This window comes from Tauraco erythrolophus, chromosome 3 (genome assembly GCF_009769465.1).
Source record: "Tauraco erythrolophus isolate bTauEry1 chromosome 3, bTauEry1.pri, whole genome shotgun sequence".
Taxonomy (NCBI): domain Eukaryota; kingdom Metazoa; phylum Chordata; class Aves; order Musophagiformes; family Musophagidae; genus Tauraco; species Tauraco erythrolophus.
Genome location: NC_141467.1, coordinates 48,236,191 through 48,257,525, shown reverse-complemented (window position 1 = coordinate 48,257,525; position 21,335 = coordinate 48,236,191). Strand labels below are relative to the sequence as shown.

Sequence of the window (21,335 nt, the reverse complement as noted above, 5' to 3'; positions counted from 1 at the left end):
TTAAATAGCTTTTCAGTTGTACTGAGAGTAAAATTGCTTCAGCAACATACAGTCATGTTGGTAATCCTGTGGTCTGCTGAACACACTGTAGAGAATAAAGTGTCTATAGTTATAAACATAGAATCATAGAATCATAGAATGGTTAGGGTTGGAAGGGACCTCAAAGATCATCCAGTTCCAACCCCCCTGCCATGGGCAGGGAAACCCTCCACTACACCAGGTTGTCCAAAGCCTCATCCAAACTGGCCTTGAACACTTCCAGGGATGGGGCATTTACAGCTTCTCTGGGCAACCTGTTCCAGTGCCTCGCCACCCTCTGAGTGAAAAATTTCTTCCTTATATCTAATCTAAATCTGCCCTCTTTCAATTTAAAACCATTGCCCCTTGTCCTATCACTACATGCCCTTGTAAAAAGTCCCTCTCCAGCTTTCCTGTAGGCCCCCTTTAGGTACTGGAAGGCTGCAATAAGATCACCCCAGAGCCTTCTCTTCTCCAGGCTGAACAGCCCCAACTCTCTCAGCCTGTCTTCATAGCAGAGGTGTTCCAGCCCTCGGATCATCTTTGTGGCCCTCCTTTGGACTTGCTCCAGCAGCTCCATGTCCTTCTTGTGTTGGGGACTCCAGAGCTGAACACAGTATTCCAGGTGGGGTCTTATGAGAGCAGAGTAGAGGCTTTACTTTTGTGAAGAGATTATTGCAACATCATAAACGACAGGATTACATCTTGAGTCATTTGTTCATGTCATTGGAAACCATAGATGAAATTACTCCCTTGTTTTATGTGAATTCATGGGAAGTGCTTTTATATGTGGATCATGATTAATGCCTGTGAAGCTGCCAGAAGCTTCCTGCCATTTGTAGCTAACTACTTGTATTTTTAAAGTTGTTACTGCAAATTTGTCTAGAGAAAATTTGGATAGGTGATTTGGCATAAACTTGTAAAAAGAGATGCCATAACCATGCTTTAGACTTACCTCTGCTAGAAGGCAGAAACTCCATAATAATAGATTCAGCTTTTTAAAACCCTCTTACAAATATGTAAGGTGGCCTCGCATAGCACACATAAACACTACCTTTTTTGGTCTTCAACCTATAGCATTGGCATATAGTGCTTCCCTCTAGTGACAGGTGACATTCTGAGTCAAAGTGTAGTTTAAATATACAGCCTTTGCCTTTACTCGGCTGTTTTTTCATATGTCCTGAATCTGCTAAATTAAACTATCATCTCCTACTAAGAGGCTTTCTGATGAGACATTTGGCACTTGTACTTCTTATCCAACGGTTTGGTTAACTTGAAGCTTTTTCTAAGCATTTCTACATGGCCATAGGAGTAACCAAACGTTACCAGCATCCTTGAGCTCCCTCATTAGCTGATTACATGTCTGTCTGTGGTGGGTCCCCCATGCTTCCTGGAGGCAGTTGAGGATAGCTGGAGCCTTTGTTCCACTCCTGGCTTCTTGCTGCGTTTTCCAAGGACAATGGAGAGAAATGAAGAAAACCAAGAGTATGTTTTCCTCTTTATGTGAGCCAGTGGCTTTTACTACACCTGTCACTCAGGAAACAAGACAGCAAGGATGGAGGTTCTTGGGATGCCTCCAAATCATACAAATTCATGTCAGTCATGGTATTGGGCATATGCCCAGATGTACAGGATAGTCCTGTGGTGATCATCTCTCCTGGGGCATTTGCATGTTCAAACACAACCCTAAGCAGGAGCAATGAGAAGTTCCTTGAATGTGATAGGAGGTTACATACATACCTTACATACCCCAATCTCCTGGTGTTAGTATCATATTTTGACTTTTGGTGACTATTTCTTATTTGATAGGAAACTTGAGAGCGCTTGAGACTTGTCTGTCTTACCTCTTTCACCTTCAATAGTATTTTGTCAACATTCCTGTTCTATTAAGGTGAAACTTGCCTTTCGTAGCCTACTTTCACTAATGGGCTTCAGGTAGAGCTGGGAGCTTTTAAGGTCCCATTGCTGTAGGCGGAAAGCCACTACAGGGGTCATATGGGCCATAGGACTCTGTGGGGAACAGCTATGCTGCAGCATGCTTGAGAGGGCAAAGAATGCATGTCTTCTGAACTTGCAAATCTTTCCTCAGTGTACTGGGCCACAGAAGGTTTGCTGTGACAGCCACACGTACGGCTATGCAGTGACTGAATTCACCTGCGAATTCAGACAGAGAACAACTACGCTTAGGCTTGTAGAAGGATTTTTCTTCTCTCATTTTAGCCGATAATTTAAACCAGATTTTTTCCAAGGATGGTTGTGTGGTCATACTGAACAACTGTAACACATCCAAGAATGATATTTTTTGTTATCGTCACAAGCCGGTGTTAGAAGCAGCCTCAGATCAGTGAAGTTAAATAGAAAATACATTTTTACCATACTAAACGTTAGTATGTAAATGACCACTTAAGTGGTTCCACAGTGTTGCCTACCGAGTTTTTTCTTCTGTCCTAAGCAAGGACTGCAACAGAAGGGACCAGTCCCTCCAACCTCTGTTCACCTATGTTCTTAATGGTAGTGTTAGATGCAGTGTTCAGTGAAAGGGCTGAAGTGGACTTAAATGCTTCTGAGTTGTCATGTGAATGCCTTCTGCTTTAACTCTTAAAAGGTCTGATTTTTAATGTTTTGTTTTGTTTTTCAGTTGGGAACTGCTCTTGTATTAGAATACTTGCAAATACACATTATAAGATAGTGAAAACCATATACATAAGGAGTAGAAAAATCCTGGTCAAAATATTGTCAGAGATCTAACAGTAATGTGGAGAAAAGCTTCTTGAAAGTTCTGTCCATGCAAACTCCCTGTTTTATTTAATTCTTAATTAAAATCATTATTCTCTAGCATATCTAACTATTTAGCAGGAGTAAAAAAATGTCTGTGTCTTTAATAATTTTGCAGACTTAAAGAAATGTAGTTATCAGAAGAAAGATGTTCTTGGATACTTCCTTTTTATATGTCTTGAGTAGACTTTTGTAATTTTTAAAAATAATATTAATTACCATGGTTACATGCTGCTACTGCTGATACAATTTAAAACGATTGCTTTCTGCTCCAATACTTTGCACACTGTGAATTAATCAAAAATTAAACAAAAAAATTTGTATAGTGTGAAATTTCTTGTCTATTTTAGTCTGCTATTTCCTGAGGTTGTGATACTGTATTCTTCATTTAGGGAACACTCACGTGTACCTGGATCCGACCTAAATATTCAAACTGCCAAACCCATCTGTGGTGGGTTGACCTCGGCTGGTTGCCAGACACCTGTGCAGTTGCTCTCTCGCTCCCCCTCCTCAGCAGAACAGGGGGACACAATAAGCTGGAAAAGCTCATGGGTCACGGTAAAGAGAGGGAGATCACTTACTAATTACCATCGTGGGCAAACCAGACTCAACCTGGGGAAAATTAGTTTAATTTATTGCCAGTTGAAGTAGTAGTAGTGAGAAACAGACAGATGGAAGCACCAAAATTCCCCCTCCTCACAGCTGTGCCCTGCGGTGGGTCGGTCGGGGCTGGAGCTGGCCGTGCGTGGCACGGGGCAGCCCCCGCTTCTCCTCCTAGAGGCTGCCCCACAGCCCCCACCAGAGTCGGGGCACATGCACCTGGTACACCGTCCCAGCTCACCTCTTTGTCTGGAATTAAGCCCGTACCTTCCCTGACACCAGCTTGTTGGCGTTTCCAAAGTCACGTATTAGCGAAGCAGACTGCCACATACATTTAGCTTCAACACGGCCGTGTGAACTGGTGAGTGTCCTCCACAGTGGCATAGCTAGAGGCGCCCTGACTTTCATCTTGCTTTCCTTCCAACTTTCGGAGCATACTGAAAAAATAATAATACCACCTTCTGATATAACACCTCTGAGCCATAAATGCCAAAGTGCTTTACAAACAGAGGATTTAGTTATTCAAATCGGAAGCGTTGAGGGAGATTTCTACGATCTTCCTGTGACAAGTGCTTAATCCAGAAATTGAGCTGAGATTTCGGAATTCTCAGTACAGGGATCTTTCCACAAAACCTTATCACCTGTGTGAATAATACCAATCCACACAGACTTCAGCTGATGGGTTGGATGGGGCAAGTGAGCAAACAAGCTCTTGTTGACCTCATGTCTTTCATATTGTCTTTCTCTCAGTTTTTTTTCAAATTTGTCTCTACGGTTGACCTTTGAGATCCAGTCGGGAAGATCTTATGGGGAGTGTTTTGCACCATCTAGTTCAACAAGAGCAATTAATGTTTGTAACATCTTGTTGATGGCTACATTCTGTGTTTTCAGATTAACTATTGAAAATTGAGTTCTGAATATCACAATCCCATTTACAAGTCAATTAAATTATGTCTTCCTACAAATATAGTGTAATTTAAAATGCGGTTGTGCTATTGGCAGTATTACATAAGCACAAAGCAGATGCTTAGTTGTCGAGAAACTTCTAGCTGAAGTTGGTTATACATTATATGAATTTTTCTCAATTTTCTGTGCATATGTATACTTAATCCAGCAAACCATTTTTATGTGCATGTAGATTACTGACAAAAAAACAAGCATCATCATAATTCAAGGTTATAACAGGCAACTCTTAAACCATTCTGCAAATGCAGAAGCAGCAGCTCTTCTACTGTTGCCTTCTCATTTGGTACAATTCTGAGTTACAAATGAGAGCTTTTTCTCTGAATGCATTTCCTATCATGCAAATGCAAATTTCGATACTTCACATGTGTGATTTATATCTTTCTGATTATTTCCTATTTTCTAATATTAAATTATTTAAAAATGTTATTTCAGTTTTTAAATACGGACAACTCTGTGGCTATTCTATGACTGAAAGCTCTAGGAGCTGCTGATTTTGAGCTGTTGTAGGCTCTTGTTGCTTTTTATGCCTTTTAGTTTTGGAGGGTTTTTTGCTTACCTTTTACTCTTTTCCCAGTTTTGTTAATCAAAAGCATCCTTAAAGATGAAAACCTGAGCACTCCACAAACTCCATGTAAATTACTATCCTGAATTTTCTACCTTTATAATCGTGATAGAGACAGGGGAAAGCCTATGATGAGAAACTTCTGTGCTTGGAAGAAGACTGCATGATTTATAACAAATATCAGCAATTTATAAGTTCAAATTAGAGTAACATATAAATAGTGACTGTATAGAACTTACTTTTTTATTACTTTACGTATGACCTTTTTCAGACTAGCAATTATTTTCCATTCGTTCAGTTCAATTGGAAAAAGCAATGCTTAACAGACTTTGAGTCCTGGGTCACTAGTGATAGAATTAGTTTTCAGATGTATGTAATTACTGTCGCATGTAGCTCTGTAATTTGTCACACCAGCTTATTTCTGATGGACTTTTATCAGTCACCTCTTCTCTGTTTTCCTTGAGCTGTGTGGTAGAACTGTGACCCAGGGCTCCTGAGTGACCTGCGGAACTGGCTTATGTCTCAACAGTAAGGCAACTGCCTGTCTTTCACCAGTGAAACTGTAATCTAGTCCTGGCCCCTCTCCTTCACTCGGGATCGCAGGTACTTTAGCAACCTCCCATAACCTCCACTTTCCTGAATATTTGATGACTGCTTTGTGTTCTTCCGTGTCAGTTATGGTTCTGGCGTAAATGCACACGTTCTTTAATCCATTTGACAGGACCAAATTTAGATGAGGGGAAGGAAGCAGAAGGACAAAACCAAATGCAAAGTGACCCGTAGCGATTAAAGCAGGGGATGCTGCAGGCAATGTAGGGAAATGTAGTCCTGATAAATGATTAATCTTTATGACTAGAGAAAGGAAATAACAACACAGGCTCAAGATTGTGTGTGGAAATAAGTATGGCTTAAAGGAAATAAACATCACAAGCTTAACTAACCTGTGATATGCATTACACAAAAACATGTTTTTTCATATTTTCTTCTTAATTCTGTGCTTGTATTCCTTTGTCTACTCTTTTTGTCAATAATATCACATGTTCCTGTATCTGAGGCAGACATCAAAGTCCCACGTATATGCATCTTTGTGGGAGTCTTAAGACTCTCCTAAATCTTTTGAGGAAAAAGACAATTCACTTTGAAGCAGTTTATCATCCACCCTAGCCCTCTTTCCCAGCTCTTCTCCTTTCTCCTCCACTGGAAGTTTCTTTCCTTGTTACAAATGTGTCAGAAGCAAGGATGGGCTGGTTTCGTCTGTATTTCATAGTACAGAATAACAGTATATATTCACTGCATCAGCAAGCATATTTTCTTATGTTTGCTTCTTCCAGGGAACGGTATGGCAGAGAACGCTGGTGGCAAGTAACTTCTTCAGCTGTCACAGGAAAATTCAAAGAAATCTGCCAGAGAGGGAGCAATTCAGGGAATTCTTCAAGAAATTTTCTAGATGTTGTGATATAACAGGAAAAAAAGGCTGAATAGATTCAACCAACAAAGTCAACAGTGTATACTCTTAATGTAGGCACTTTTCAAGTACTTTAGTGTATAAAGACAGTATGTATAGTTCTTGAACAGGAAAGATAATTAGCAAGAAATGCCTTTCATACAAGGTGGCCTGATACGCAGAAGAACAAAAATTACCTTACCTATATAATTTATGTCAGTTCTTATATCATACTAAATTAAAACATCTAAAACTTGATGAGTTGCCTGGATAGTATAGGAGAAGTTGGTGTTTTGCTTTTGAGTGAAGTACTGTTCTTGTTTGTATTAGCTTGAGAAAGGAAGCAGAATTCAATATTGCAACTTATATTGAGGCCAAATTTATTAGTTGCCGACAGTATACAAAGACAAAGATGGTAGTTTAGATTGATGGGTGAAAAAGCACCTTCATTTACTTAGTAGGTATTAACTCCTCAAGCTTGTGTGAAGCTCCTGGAAAAGTCCTGAGGATGGGCCTAACCTGAGGAAAGTTAAAGGCTGTATCCAGACTGACTGGGAATTACATAGGACGTTCTTTTGGGAGAAGGATCTTGTCAGAAATTAAACAGATGATCTTCTCAACTTTACAATACTTACCTCTAATTTAATAGTGTATTTATGTGTTAATAGTAGTTAGCATATAAAAGTGTAGTAGGAAGACAGAATATTCTGTTCCCTTTTGACAAGTATATAAATTCAAAATTTCTTCTACCAGTTGTTACAGATAATCTGATTAATTTATCAGGTTCATGCATCTGAGAGTTATTTGTCAAAACCGATCTCACTTTACATCATTTGGTTAAGGTTGATTGCACATGTCAGATTAGAAAGAATGGTAAATATTCTTTTTAGACAAGTAACATTGATTGGTGGTATTTTCTTTTTTACGTAGATTTATATGACCATGTTGTCCTGTCATCTAGGTTCGATAAAGGCCTGTTCTCAATCCCCAATTTAGCTAACACCACTGTACGTAACAGCTCTGAATTAATGTGGTTTGTCAGTAGCAATAGGCCACAGTGATAACCAGAACACGCTGCTACATCTTATTCTGACTGATCTATGAAACAGCGTTGCCCATTTATTCTTTTGTGTAAGGTAATAAACAGTCTCTGGGCTTCTACTTTCGTGGCAGGTATTGAGCAGCTGAAACTTTCTCTAATTTACAGAATGTTTTATCTTTTCTCCAGTTGACTTCAGGGGCAACTCAAGAAGCTGTACCATAAAACTTAATGATTTCAAACACACTAATGTGTCAGACAACAGAGCAAACAATGCGTGCTTTGCCATTAATATTAGTCACAATTAGAAGGTGATTAGGACACTTACTGTACAAAAGTGCATGTACTATATTAGTGTATAAAGAGAATGGTTGGCCATACTACAATGTCATAGATGTATTCCAGCCATTTCCAGGAAAACAAGCTAGAAAAAAGATTTTTCCCTCACACCAGAACTCCTAATGTTTATACTGGTCCTATTTTTTGACCAGCGAGGAGAAGATTGTATGTTATGTTATGCCATTTCCCCTATTCATGGTGCATGGTCAAATTATATCTGTTATTCTCATGAATATTCTTAATTATGAGCTCAAATTATGTCTATTGTTCTCATGAATATACTTAATTATGAGCCAGTCACCTGCACCGTCTCTTAGTATATCTGAAAGTTTCTGCATTGACCCTGTATTACCAGACGTTTTCATGTTCAGTGAAGACAATACTGTTGCATGGTAACTGTGAAGGAGTTATGTCAGGTAGCGACAAGAGCAATCCCTCAGACCTTCAGCTTCCTTTGTGTTGTCCGCAGCTTCTCAAATATGAGCAGCATCTGGACTGCAGGCTGTATAAATTTGCCTAGAAGTCTGCCAACCTGCGCCAACTTCTGACAGGTGCCACAGGTGTGGAGGTACATGTCTCCTTAAATGCATCTGTGTCAGATCAGGAGATAATGACATCTGGTTTGTTAACGCATCGCATATGGACATGTGATAGGAAGGGACAATAATGACACTGTAAACCAGCCATGTGACCAACTCAGAAAAAGAGTTAACGCCTGTGATAGATTCAGTCGAGAGGGACAATACATGCAAGATAATTTTCCTCAAAGATCTTTCTGAACCAGGAATCTACAAAAAGTAGATCTACCAAAGGCAGCATCTACCGTGAATGGGCACTTTATTTGCCATCTTACCATAGTAATTCTTCTAAGAGGTATATGTCACAACCTTTGATTTCTTGTTGGTTTACATATTCATGGAGGTTCCTGGGGTGACGTTGGGATAAATTTTCACTGCCATATGTGTGAAGTGAAAAGTATATGTCTGCACTCTTTATTTTTCATTTCTCAGTTAGATGTGTGCTTCCTGCACGCAAAAGAAAGAAAACCTTAAGAACACATGCTTGTCTGTCTTTCGAACTCTCTAGAATTAGCTTGTCATGAAATGTAAAACTAATGTGTAGTTGTAAAAACCACTGCCAGAATTTTCCTCACTACTGGCTGATGGCTAAGTAGATTTAGAAATGAAAGGGGTTATTATAAAGTGATTACTGAATAGCTAGGTATGTCATTTTAAACAAGCAACTAAAATCTCTGTTGCAGATTCGAAATGTAATCTTGTTTGTATCATTCATACTTAAAATCTGATTTTGATTGTGGAGGGGTAATCATGTAATGTAAGTAATTTGACAAAAATATATCGAATTAAGTTTTTCTTTCACTCTTTATTTAAATGTATTAGAATTTAAATGACTCACCATTCAGAGTATACCTATAAAATGACAACAGCATAAGGAAATACTAGATTCAATTTTCCTTGGTTCAGATTTAAATTTTACTATAAAGGGAAAAGTTTGTATCAACTCTCATGAAAGAAAACATTGTATAGAAACTAACACTTAAAAAATGCTACTAACTTTAAAAGGGTGTTACTGGTGATTAAAACAGTGTTACTGATGATTAGATCAATGTATTTTGCAACTATGAAAGTCACCTTGAAGATATAAGCCTCGTGGGATACGTGTAGCCATGAGTTGGAGAATAAGAGATTAAAAAGTTAAGGAAACTGTGTCATGCAGGATCGTATCACTTGTTCATGTTTCTGTATCCAGTGCTTGTAATAATACATTACCAAAAGCTTAAATCCAGTGTCTCATCTGGTTCCAAGCAACAGCTACTCTTACCTTTTGTAAGCTGTGAGCTGATGCCTTGGATGCTTATTAGAATGTGCTTTCAATGAATCTTCTATAATTGGCTAAATATCGTGGTGCTCTCCCAAGAATTCCTGTATTTTCAGCTCGTGTTTCAGCTAGAAATATCACAAAAAGAATTCTCCTGACGATAAACTGGTATTGGTACTTAGGATCCTTCCTGGAAAAAGTAAACCTCTACTATACCTCACATTTGAATTTGAGAAGTAAGGATTCAAGCTGACCCATTTTAAGAACTTGGGCTGCTCATTTTACTGCTGTGAGCTGTGAGTATGTATTTTATGGGTTTTTGAGCTCCCGTATTTTGGAACTAACCAGTTCTGGCCACAAAGTACAGAAAAGCCTGTTGAGTGCTGTGTTCAGATGGGTTAGAAATGAGAATGAGAATTAGGATTCCACAGCTTTTGCTGATGCTTTGTAACCTTCAGCAGATAATTAATTTCTTGTGACCTTAAGTTTCTTTGTAAACTGGGAGAAATGCTGTTAGTCGTACCTCATACAGATGCATAAGGTTTAACTACACAATACTCTGAAGCACATGATAAAACAAAATCACTGGAAGCATGATCTTGCATCTAGTTCCACACTGAAGAAGAATGATGTTACCTATAATCTTACTGACAACAGGATAGTCTGGAAGATGGTAGCTTTTCTTGTTTGCTCAGTAGACTGCTGGCATCTCTGGCAGGAAAAAGAGGCTAAGTATGAGCACATGCCGTAAATGAGAATCTTTCAGTTCTCAGATGCTGGGAAGTGGTTTAGTCCAGAGACAGAAAGCTATCTATGGTGGGATTGCCTTGAGATGTGATTTTTTATGCTTAAGTCTTGTCCTCTTGACACCTTCTCTCCATTGTGACACTGTGGATGCTGATCATGTTAGTAAAGGTGCTGGGGGAAATGTGGGCAGGAAGCTTATTCCTGCCTCTTGATGCTCTTAAGTGTGCAATAACTTGGAAGAGTGCTGAAGGTATCCCCACAGGCTGCTGCTCAAAGTTAGCATCCTGATAACTTCAGAGTACATACACCCTGTGTTCATCTGCCTTCACTCACGTTTTGACTGAGAAAGGCAAATGAATATAATTAAAAGAATATAATTAAAAAGAAGAAATTTTTTTAAAAAGAATGTAATTAAGACTGCTGGCCTGGATAGGCACACCCTCCTTTGGGTTAAAAACTGGCTGGATGGCCGGGCCCAAAGAGTGGTGGTAAATGGGGCTAAATCCGGCTGGAGGCCGGTCACCAGTGGGGTTCCCCAGGGGTCAGTGCTGGGTCCAGTTCTGTTTAACATCTTTATCAATGACCTGGATGAGGGGATTGAATGTACCCTCAGTAAATTTGCGGACGACAGCAAGTTGGGAGGCTGTGTCGATCTGCTCGAGGGTAGGGAGGCCCTTCAGAGGGATTTGAACAGACTGGATCGTTGGGCTGAGGCCAATGGCATGAGCTTTAATAAGGCCAAGTGCAGAGTCCTTCACTTGGGGTATAAAAACCCCAAGCATCGCTATAGGCTCAGAGAAGAGTGGCTGGAGAGCTGCCTGGCGGAGAAGGACCTGGGGGTGTTGGTTGACTACCGGCTTGATATGAGCCAGCAGTGTGCCCAGGGGGCCAAAAAGGCCAATGGGATATTGGCATGTATCAAGAATAGTGTAACCAGCAGGAATAGGGAAGTGATCCTGCCCCTGTACTCGGCACTGGTGAGGCCGCACCTGGAATATTGTGTCCAGTTTTGGGCCCCTCGCTTTAAGAGAGATATTGAGCTCCTGGAGCGAGTCCAAAGAAGGGCGACTAAACTGGTCAAGGGGCTGGAAAATAAAACTTATGAGGAGCGGCTGAGGGAGTTGGGGCTGTTTAGCCTGGAGAAGAGGAGGCTGAGGGGAGACCTGATTACGGCCTACAAATACTTGAGAAGGGATGGTGGGGAGGTGGGGGAAGGGCTCTTTACATTAGTGATGGGCGATAGAACAAGAGGAAATGGGTATAAGCTTAGTCAGGGGAGATTCAGGTTGGATGTTAGGAAGTATTTCTTCTCTGAAAGGGTTGTCAGCCACTGGAATAGGCTGGCCAGGGAGGTGGTTGAGTCCCCATCCCTGGATGTGTTTAAGAATAGGGTGGATGATCTACTTAGGGATATGGTTTAATGGGGATTAGGGACGGTTGGACTCGATGATCTCTAAGGTCTTTTCCAACCTAGAAATCTATGAATCTATGAAAGAAGCAGCCTTTTTTTTCCCCAAATTTGCTCATAGGTAAACAGGCATAGTCCAGTTTGCAACATATAAGATATATATATAACCAATTATTCCTTCCTATTTTGGATTGCGGGTGACTATCATTTCAGTTTTACTGTCTCATAGTTCTTTCTCTCATTAGTGCTGAAGCTCTGCAGGGCTTGTATCCCAACACTTTTTAAAGTGTCAGGGAGTACGTTTAGAAGACTGATAGAAGTGCTGCTTTTTTGTGGGAGGCATCTGTTCTTGCAGGAGAGACATGTTCTTTTGGAAATGCTATTAGCAAGTAACAGTAAAAGATTGGTAAGAATTTTAAATACCATAACTGGAAATCTATCTATTTCTACTATTGTTTACTTTCACCTAAATAATCTTAGTAACTACTGCTATCAATTTCCATGGCTGCTCCATGAAAAGCAGTAGAGATATCCCAGATGAAACCAATGTTTCAAGTTTTTTTGAAATTTGCAGTTGTTCTTTGCTGCTTTTAACATTTTTACTTGCTGCGACAAAACACTGTGGTCTTAGGTAAGTGAGATAACCAACCTATAATGTGCCTCTCTTTAGTCCAAAGGTTGCTTCTGGATCTTCCACAGCCTTGTGTAACTTAGTCTTTGGTATCACTTCAAAATGGTTAGACAATTACATAAGCAACATAGTATTAAGATTTTGATTTTGCTCATTTTATGAGTCATTTGTCCCTTTGTTTCTTTGTTTGCCTCCTCTTTTTTTGATTCCTTTCTTTTATAACCCAAATAATGGACAGTATGAAAAATCATGAAGATAAAGTGCCCCTTTTCTTCCTCTAGTCCTAACTACAAAGTAATTCTTTCTATTAAAAAATTTCATTGTTGCTTTGGATTTGAGATGCAGCTGTGTAAAACCAATGTGTTTTTATTAACCTCAATAAAAATTTGTTAAAAAGCTGTGAAATTACACTATCCAGAATCTTGCCCACTGTTTCTTTCCTCACTGCACTCTGCTGTTTTTCGTAAATTGAAATTCAAAAAACCCTGATCTATTACCAGATTTGATAAATAATGTGATATTTTGAGCAAAGAAAAGCTCTTTTTGAACTTCAATCTGTTCTTGAAGAACTCGGACAAAGAATAATTACAGTATAAAAATCAGTCCATTATGGTAGAATGGGATCTTTCACAAAACTCTGACTAAGTTTACAAACAACCTCAAATTGTTTGCAGTCATGTATAGATTGGATATCAAGTCAAATCAAATAAGGACAGGCCAAACAAGTAAAATATTTTACCTAATTTCTTGTTTGGTGTTGACTGTAGAGACACAAATCGTAAGACTTGTTTTCTAAAACAAACTAAACATTGTTACTTTGATAGCAGCTGGCTCACGAGGCGTATAGTCTGTTCCCTAATAGCGAAATGGTATTTCACCCCTATAGATGAAATAATATTTTGTTACCTCATGGTCTGCACCCCGGAGGTATAACATAATATCTAGACTACTGAGGAGCAGCAGAACATCTGTGTGTCTGGAGAACTGTAAAGTGAGTAGAGAAATCTGGCTTTATAGCCTCTGCAGGTGAGATTTTACCAAGTAAGGAGAAACATGGATGAAATATTGTGTGCTTAGACATATATAAAGTAAGAATTGTAATCTCCATTATTAAAAAATGTTTAAGTGTTTAATGCTGTAGTTTCTCTGCAGGAAAAAGTGAACTTCCCGTGTTTCCTCCTCAGCTATTCTGTTTTGTTCTTCCCTGGAAGGTACTTCTGATTCAGTAAAGTACACTGACAGCCTGGGCACTTTTACCAGTGCTGGTGAACTCTTAAAGTGTGTGTTTGACTTAAAGCACAGGTAGCCTTGTTTGAAAAAAGCACATGTCTTAAATTGTCTCCTAATCAGATGTGGCTCTGATTTAGTGTGTGGAATCAAGCCTAAAGTTTATATGTTCTTATGGTCTACATCACTGTAGTACACAAGTTCCTTGCAGGTGTTCATGAAATTATGAACAGCCTCTGATTCTGATACAAGACTACTATGACTCCCACTTTAGTTGGAAGGAATTGATGTGAAAAGCTGTTAAGTAATTTGAACAAGACTGCTTAGGCAATCCTTGACAAAGCGTGAGCATTTGATTATTATTAGTTAAATTTTGTGTTTAAGAGAGCTGTAGTGGATCATATCTTAAATCTCAGATGATTCTGGTTTCATCTTAAATTTTTACATTTTCTTGTTCTGTTCATCCTTTACTTCCTGTGGAAGGACGATAGAGTCCAATGCGGACTTTAAATCACAAGAGTTGAGATTACGGAGCTAAACCACACTAGTAGTTTGCCTAGACAAGAAGTAAATTCTTCATTCCTGTTGTTCTGATGTCTTTCAAATGGTACCTAACGCATACGAGATGTCTGCAGCTACTGAAGTATCAAGGAGTGGCAGAAAGTCACCATGCCATTCTTTTCTTCATCCCTTATTTCGGGAGGTCTGTGCAGTCTGTGCTGACAAGACAAAACTTCCAGTCTGAGTTTTCTTTCTAAACCCAAGTTTTGATGATCAACGACAGGATGCTAAAAATACACTTAAATGTTCTCTGTGATTCTGAAATTGAGTTTCTGAAAAAGCATTGTACTTGTGGTAAGAAGTAAAGTGTGAAGTTCCAGAGAAATGAGCTGTGAATTGCAGCTGCAGTGGAAATTGATCCTGTCTGTCAGTCTCTGCTTCATATTCTCAGGAAAACAGAGCGGAGCAGAGAAGGAGCCAAGATCACCGATTAAATGGAATGCTAAAGTGCCAGGGGCTAGAACCGGGCTTGCTGGTCCCTCAGGTCAGAGCTGACACTGTCAGACTTCACTGCTTGATACCCTGCTGAAGCTGGCAGAAGGAGAGCGGTATGAAAAATGCTGCAGGCGCCAGCCGGGGAATTGGTAATAAGAACTACCTGCCTAAACTTCAGGCATGACAGGCAGCGTGCTCCTTGGAGAGGAAAACCTCTGCTCTTACGGATTGGTAGGCCTTTTTTTCCCCATTCACCTCATGATTCGTACCAGTGAGGCATAAGGAAATAGCTGGAGTACTCAGGAACAGCAGAGGCTCAGTTCATCTAGAGAACTGCAGAGCGAGTAGGGAGGTCTGGCTGTATAAACCCTCTGCAGGTGGGCCTTTATCAAGTAAGGGAAAAAACAAAGCTTCAGCAAACAGCTGTTGTGGTATGAGGTGTGTCTGTTGCATACAATATAATCAATATGGCATATAGAATCATAGAATCATAGAATGGTTAGGGCTGGAAGGGACCTTCAAAGGTCATCTAGTCCAACCCCCCTGCAAGGAACAGGGATATCTCCAACTAGATCAGGTTGCTCAGGGCCTCATCCAACCGGGCCTTGAACGTCTCCAGGGATGGAGCATCCACCACCTCTCTGGGCAATCTGTTCCAGTGTTCTACCACTCTCATAGTAAAAAATTTTTTCCTAATATCCAACCTGAACCTACCTCCCTCTATTTTAAAACCATTACCCCTTGTCCTATCATAACTGGCCCTCCTGAACAGCCTCTCCCCATCTTTCCTGTAGGCCCCCTTGATGTACTGGAAGACCGCTATAAGGTCACCCCGGAGCCTCCTCTTCTCCAGGCTGAACAGCCCCAACTCTTTCAGCCTGTCCTCATAGGAAAGGTGCTCCAGCCCTCTTATCATCTTTGTGGCCCCTCCTCTGGACCCTCTCCAACTGGTCCATGTCCTTCTTATGTTGGGGACTCCAGAACTGGACGCAGTACTCCAAGTGAGGTCTCACGAGGGCAGAGTAGAGGGGGAGAATCACCTCCCTCGACCTGCTGGCCACGCTCCTCTTGATGCAGCCCAGGACGCGGTTGGCCTTCTGGGCCGCAAGAGCACATTGCCGGCTCATATTGAGCTTCTCGTCCACCAGTACTCCCAAGTCCTTCTCCTCAGGGCTGCTCTCGATCCAATCACCACCCAGTCTGTATTTATGCCTGGGATTGCCACGACCCAGATGTAGGACCTTGCATTTGGCCTGGTTAAACTTCATGAGGTTGGTACGGGCCCACCTCTCCAGCCTGTCAAGGTCCCTCTGGATGGCATCCCTCCCTTCCAGCGTGTCGACGGCACCACACAGCTTGGTGTCTTCTACCCTAAAAAAACTGATTTCAGTTATGATTAGCACTGTGAAATGACACTTCTCTATCTAGCCATCATTTACCTTACCTGATGCAAAGTAACAGCAGCAGACCATTGCTAGGATGACAGCCTTCGAGTACTAGAAAAATAGTCTCATGAAAGTCTCATGAGCCCACAGCATCATCTCTCTATCATGCTTACTTTTTCACTTGAAGTTGGGAACTCCATAGGAAGATTGTAAAAAGATCCTGTAGAAAATAAAATCAGTGAAATGAAATCATCATGCTGTGGTAATTAATTCAGCCTTCCCTTTTAAACCGTACTCATTAGCTTTCATTCTTTTTGTGTTGCTTAACAGTTTTCTTTCCTCAAGTATCCTGCGTCCTTCATGATGAAGAGCATGTACTTTCCAGTGTATTGGAAGCAGTGTACTGTGCTCTCAGAAGCATATCACATTAAATATTTCCTTTGGGGTATACAACAATGCCTCCGGAGAAGCTCAGTGCTAATTTGATCAAATGAAGACTTCTTTTTCTATCTTTTGTTGCAATAACTGCTATTTTTCATGACCGTTTTGAGCCACATGTTCTTTTAATCTAAAAATTCCATTGTTACCTTAATCTTTTTTCCTGGTCAAAAGTAGACATGTTTCTCTTCATCTCTTCCCTGCTTGCTGTATTAATTAACTGAATTTAAACAAAAATTGTCATGTACCTGAAGCATACAGATTTGTTATGACTGAGAACTCAACTATATAGAGCAGATGGGAACTGATATCCTCAGGTCTGTAAGGAAGTCATGTCTGATAAATGAAAGAAGTGTGGTATTGGAAAGAAAAATAAATAAAGCAAATATAGTAGTGGTAATTCAGGAATTAAGTTTATCTGATGAAAGAAATAATAAGGCATCATCTATTCCACTAACAATGTCCATTTGGAGAATTTAAAAGTGAGGTTGAGCACACAAAGTGGGTAAATTCTTTGGAGTACATGCCTGTATCTTCAGAGCGTCTTTCATGGACAAACCTTTTTGGAAGATTCACCCTCACTTTCTCAGCAGACAACACTAATCAGTGGTTGTCCCACCTAGTGCATCATGTAAGATCGTGATTTATTTTTCCCTAAATGTCTTTCTCTGCTGTGTCTCAGCGTGGGTTTTTTTTTTATATCTTACCTCTCCCTCCCTTTCCACTAAGTGCTGTCATTGACTGGTTGACACAGTAACTGATTGACACACTATGCTTACCCCACCAAGGGTCGTTAGGGCCCTATCAGTTGCATAATCTCTGAATGAATGGTAAGTAAAACAGATATGAGCTGCATAGCTATCTGATACTATAGATTAGAGAATCAAGTCGGGAACCAAAGCAACCAGAGTATTTGCCTTGTCTGATGAGCTTTATCCTGTGAATATCAACAAAAGCTGTCTTGTCTCCATCTTTTACAATCTAATCTCTTTTTTCCCTTATCTGTTTTGTTAGAAGCGAAAATGTATCTGTCATTCTCATAGCACTGACTTCAAGATTTAACTAGAGAGCTAACTTGTACTTTTTGTTAAGGTAACGTGACATAAAAATATCTTCCTCCTGGGTAGAAATCTTGGATAGGTTTTGATCTGTTTTTTTGCACAGCCACTCGATTTCAGTTTTAAAATGCTACGAATTATTTTTATGTCTCTAATAAAATGATTTGTCAGCTCCTCTGTGTATTTTCTGATGTGCCTACTATGGAACTAAGCAGACTGTTCCATATTCTTACAGCTGGGAGCTTTGTTCAACTGCTTAATGTTGTATGTCAGGGTCACCTCAATTTTGTTGATTTTCTAGTCCTATTCGGAAAGCATTACCGTTACACAGCACCCATCAAATTTCCTTTGCTAGTCATAGTCTCACCTAAATGAAGAAATGCTTAGAAGCTGATGCAAAACTGAAAAGAAAAAGAAAATTCCTTTTTCATGAAATTTAGGTCTGAATTATGTAGAAGTAAATGCCTAAGGAAGACATGAAACTCTTAGGACTTTCCAGTCTTTGACATTTGTTTCTCATTGATCTTAATTGTTGTAGCAACAGAAAATATCGCAAACACCTCAGACGCCAGGATTCTTTGCTGAGGTATCTGGGTATGGAAGCAGGTAAATGGCTTCTATAATGATTTACCCTTGGTGAGGACATTTTTACCGGTCAGTCCAGTCACTAGAAAGGAGACCAGGATTGGATCGGTTCTTGAATTTGTTTTGCTTTGCCATTTTGTCACCAATTGGCAAATATTCCACACTGGTAATCAACACTGCTGTGTAGTGGCAATTAGTTAAAAAAAAAAAAGAAGCTGGAGGATTTAAAAGAGAAAAAAAAAATACCCTTTTTGTACGTGTTTGAGAGAACAAGCTATTTCTTAACACCTTTTCTTCAAGGAGTTAAGATGAATAGCATCTTTGAACAAGGATTTCAAGCATGCACGGATTTTATTAAAAAATAAAAAGATGAAATCCTGTGTAAATTGTTTAGAACATTCCTAGTGAAGATATGTTGATTAATAAACATAAAAGAGGGAAGATGCATATTAATTTGTTTACGTACAAGAGGCTTCTAGCTCATTAAAAGTCTTCTAAGCATTTAACTAGTGAAGCAGTGGATAAAACCAGACATTGTCTTTAATCTTGTTGAGGGCTTCAATATGAAAAAAAGCCTGATTATTGCTAAATATGTATAATAGCTGTGTTAATGACAGTGGTTTGAAAATGTGGCACATATGTCAACTCAGTGGTTTTGCTGCAATGTGGTGGAAATTTTTTTTCTATCACTATTGCTGGGACCAGTAAGACTGAAGAAAATTTAACTTTATCAACCACAGTCTTTGATTCTTGTATATAGATAGCCATAAGTTCTTGGATATCGTTTTGTTAGATGTGATTTATGTCTGGTTATCAAATGGGAGATCTCTAGGAAAGCTCAGATGCAGTAGGATATCGGCTGATGTGCCTCCTGTCTGTTTCTTTTGATTCTTTGTTGAACCCCTACTACAAACTGAGGTATTTGTACTGTTTATTTTAGATGTGGTAAAAAAAAAAGCACAACAAAACAACAACAAAAAACCCCAAAGAAGTTATTAACAACTCATGTTTACAGGAAAAGAACCCTATGGGCTATTTTAAAGGAATTGAAATATTAACTTAATGTCCTAACCAAATAGAGATTGAGTGATTGCATTCAGTCTAACTTAAAAACAAATGAATAAGAAATAGCTGAAGAACCACTTAACACTCTTTCTTTGGGAGAAAATCACCAGGTATTTGTAAGTTTTCCCTAAAATTACCTCTTCTTTTTAGATACTTCTTTTGTGAAATTTTTTTCTCTAACAGCATTAACACAAATTAGTTTTAAAAAACCTGATATATTCATTTTTGTAAGCAACAGATAAAAAAGTAAGCATCATTTATACTGTATTGTGCAGTTTGAGTTTAAGCATAAAAACTTTTCCGTATTTTGTTTGCTTTTCATTTTTCATCAGACTGTTCTTTCTCCTTTACTCACTGTTTTTTTTCTCTGATTTTTCATGTACCTGTATTTTTATTGTCATTTGCACTGTGAGAGAGAAAGCAATGACTTTCTGTTTCTGCTTAGATGTTATATTTATAGAACTGTATAGCTTCTTATTACTCGTGTTACTTACTATTATAATATGAATAAATGCTCATACCAGAATTATGTTGGTAATTTTGCAGATCCAATGCATGGACCACGAAAACTAGAGGTTGTGGAGATCAAATCTAGACAAATCACAATTTGCTGGGAACCATTTGGATATAACGTTACACGTTGCCATCGGTACAACCTCACAGTCCATTATCGTTACCAGGCTGGAGGACAAGAGCAAGTGAGAGAAGAAGTAAGTTGGGATACAGAAAGTTCGCATCCCCAGCACACAATTACTAATCTATCACCGTACACAAATGTCAGCATCAAGTTAGTGCTAATGAATCCCGAAGGACGAAAAGAAAGCCAAGAACTTGTTGTACAAACTGATGAAGATGGTAAGTTTTTGTATTTACATATACATATACATTGTGCATGCATACTGCCTGACGGTCAATACGCTTTTCTATGTAAGTGCATGTTCTACTTTCACTGAAATCTGTAGTAGATTTTCCACCAACTTCAGCAGTTTTAAGGCAGTTAAGCGTTCATTAAAAGTGTTATAATGATCTTTTACATCATCTAGAACATCACACATCATTTAATCATGTCTTCGTTAAACTCAGAACTTGTGCTTGAACTTTGTTCTGCCTCTTAAAAGTTTCAGTATCAGTTTCAAGGAATTTCAGGTGATTGTCCACAGTATCCTCCTGTAAGCTTTTCTGTTGAGTGATATGCTCAACATTAAGTATTTGCTCTTGATTTGTGGTTTCAATTTCTCTGGCTTTGGCTTTCCAACAACTGGATGCTGTTAGTTGCTTTTTCAGACAATATGTTCCATATACAGACATTCAAATATATAGATATTCCCTTCCTTTTAGTAATTTTTGGCTACCTTGGGGTTTTCAAATATCATTTTTTATTTTGAGCAATAATGTAATTTGTGTCTTTTTTTGAAGCATGCACAGCGAAATTGGCTACTGTGTCTCTGTAATACTCTAGTAATATTGCGTGAAAAGGTTATACCGTCCTCCTGAGTCCTCTGTGGTATTATCATCATTATACATGCAGAGAGTTTACTGGAGCTCTGTTAGCTATGATACCAAAATGGGACTTCCTCATTGAATTGGTCATGCACCAGGAATCAATTTCACCTTTCCAGAACACTCTGTGCTGAGGTATAGCCCCTTAGGGCCCTCTACAAGTGTATCTTAGGTTTTTTGACCTTGCTTTTAGCCATTTTAAAATGCATGCTGTTCAAAGAAACCTTATCAAATGACTGGCGTAGCTTTGTGTAACAGATCTGTCCTCCCGTTTTTATCATCCGCGATCTGAACAGGAATGGCTTTGTGTTTTCTTCCAGCTTAATGATAGATTTACTGCAAACACGTTGGAAAGATTTCTAGAAAAAACTTCAGCGATGTTGAGTTCCTCTTACAATAATTACTTGAAGTCTGTCATTGAAGCCTATTAAATCTTTTAATATAAACTGTATTGGGTTTGTGTAGTACTAATTTCTAATCAAAATATATGAGGGAATAAATTAAACAATTTAGGAATGTATAGTTGCTAATGCAACAGATTTGACAAAGCATAGCTAACAAAAAATTGTTTAATTAGAATTAATTTTGCTGTCATCCTCTAATTTTGATTCGGTTCAGTTGTGGGATGACAAAGCTAAAGTCCTTATTATTATCTGGGCCATTTTCGTATTTTCTCTAAGATTTTGAGCAATATTTTCTTATTCCTGGCCCTC

At 39.2% G+C, this 21,335-nt stretch overlaps 1 protein-coding gene across 1 annotated transcript in view; it reads left to right on the top strand.

The window, feature by feature from the left end:
- PTPRM (protein tyrosine phosphatase receptor type M) overlaps positions 1-21,335 on the top strand; it is a 388,464-nt gene that overhangs the window by 133,297 nt on the left and 233,832 nt on the right. Inside the window, 1 exon segment of the mRNA XM_086609296.1 lies at positions 19,669-19,977. Coding sequence (XP_086465422.1) covers positions 19,669-19,977 — 309 coding nt within the window.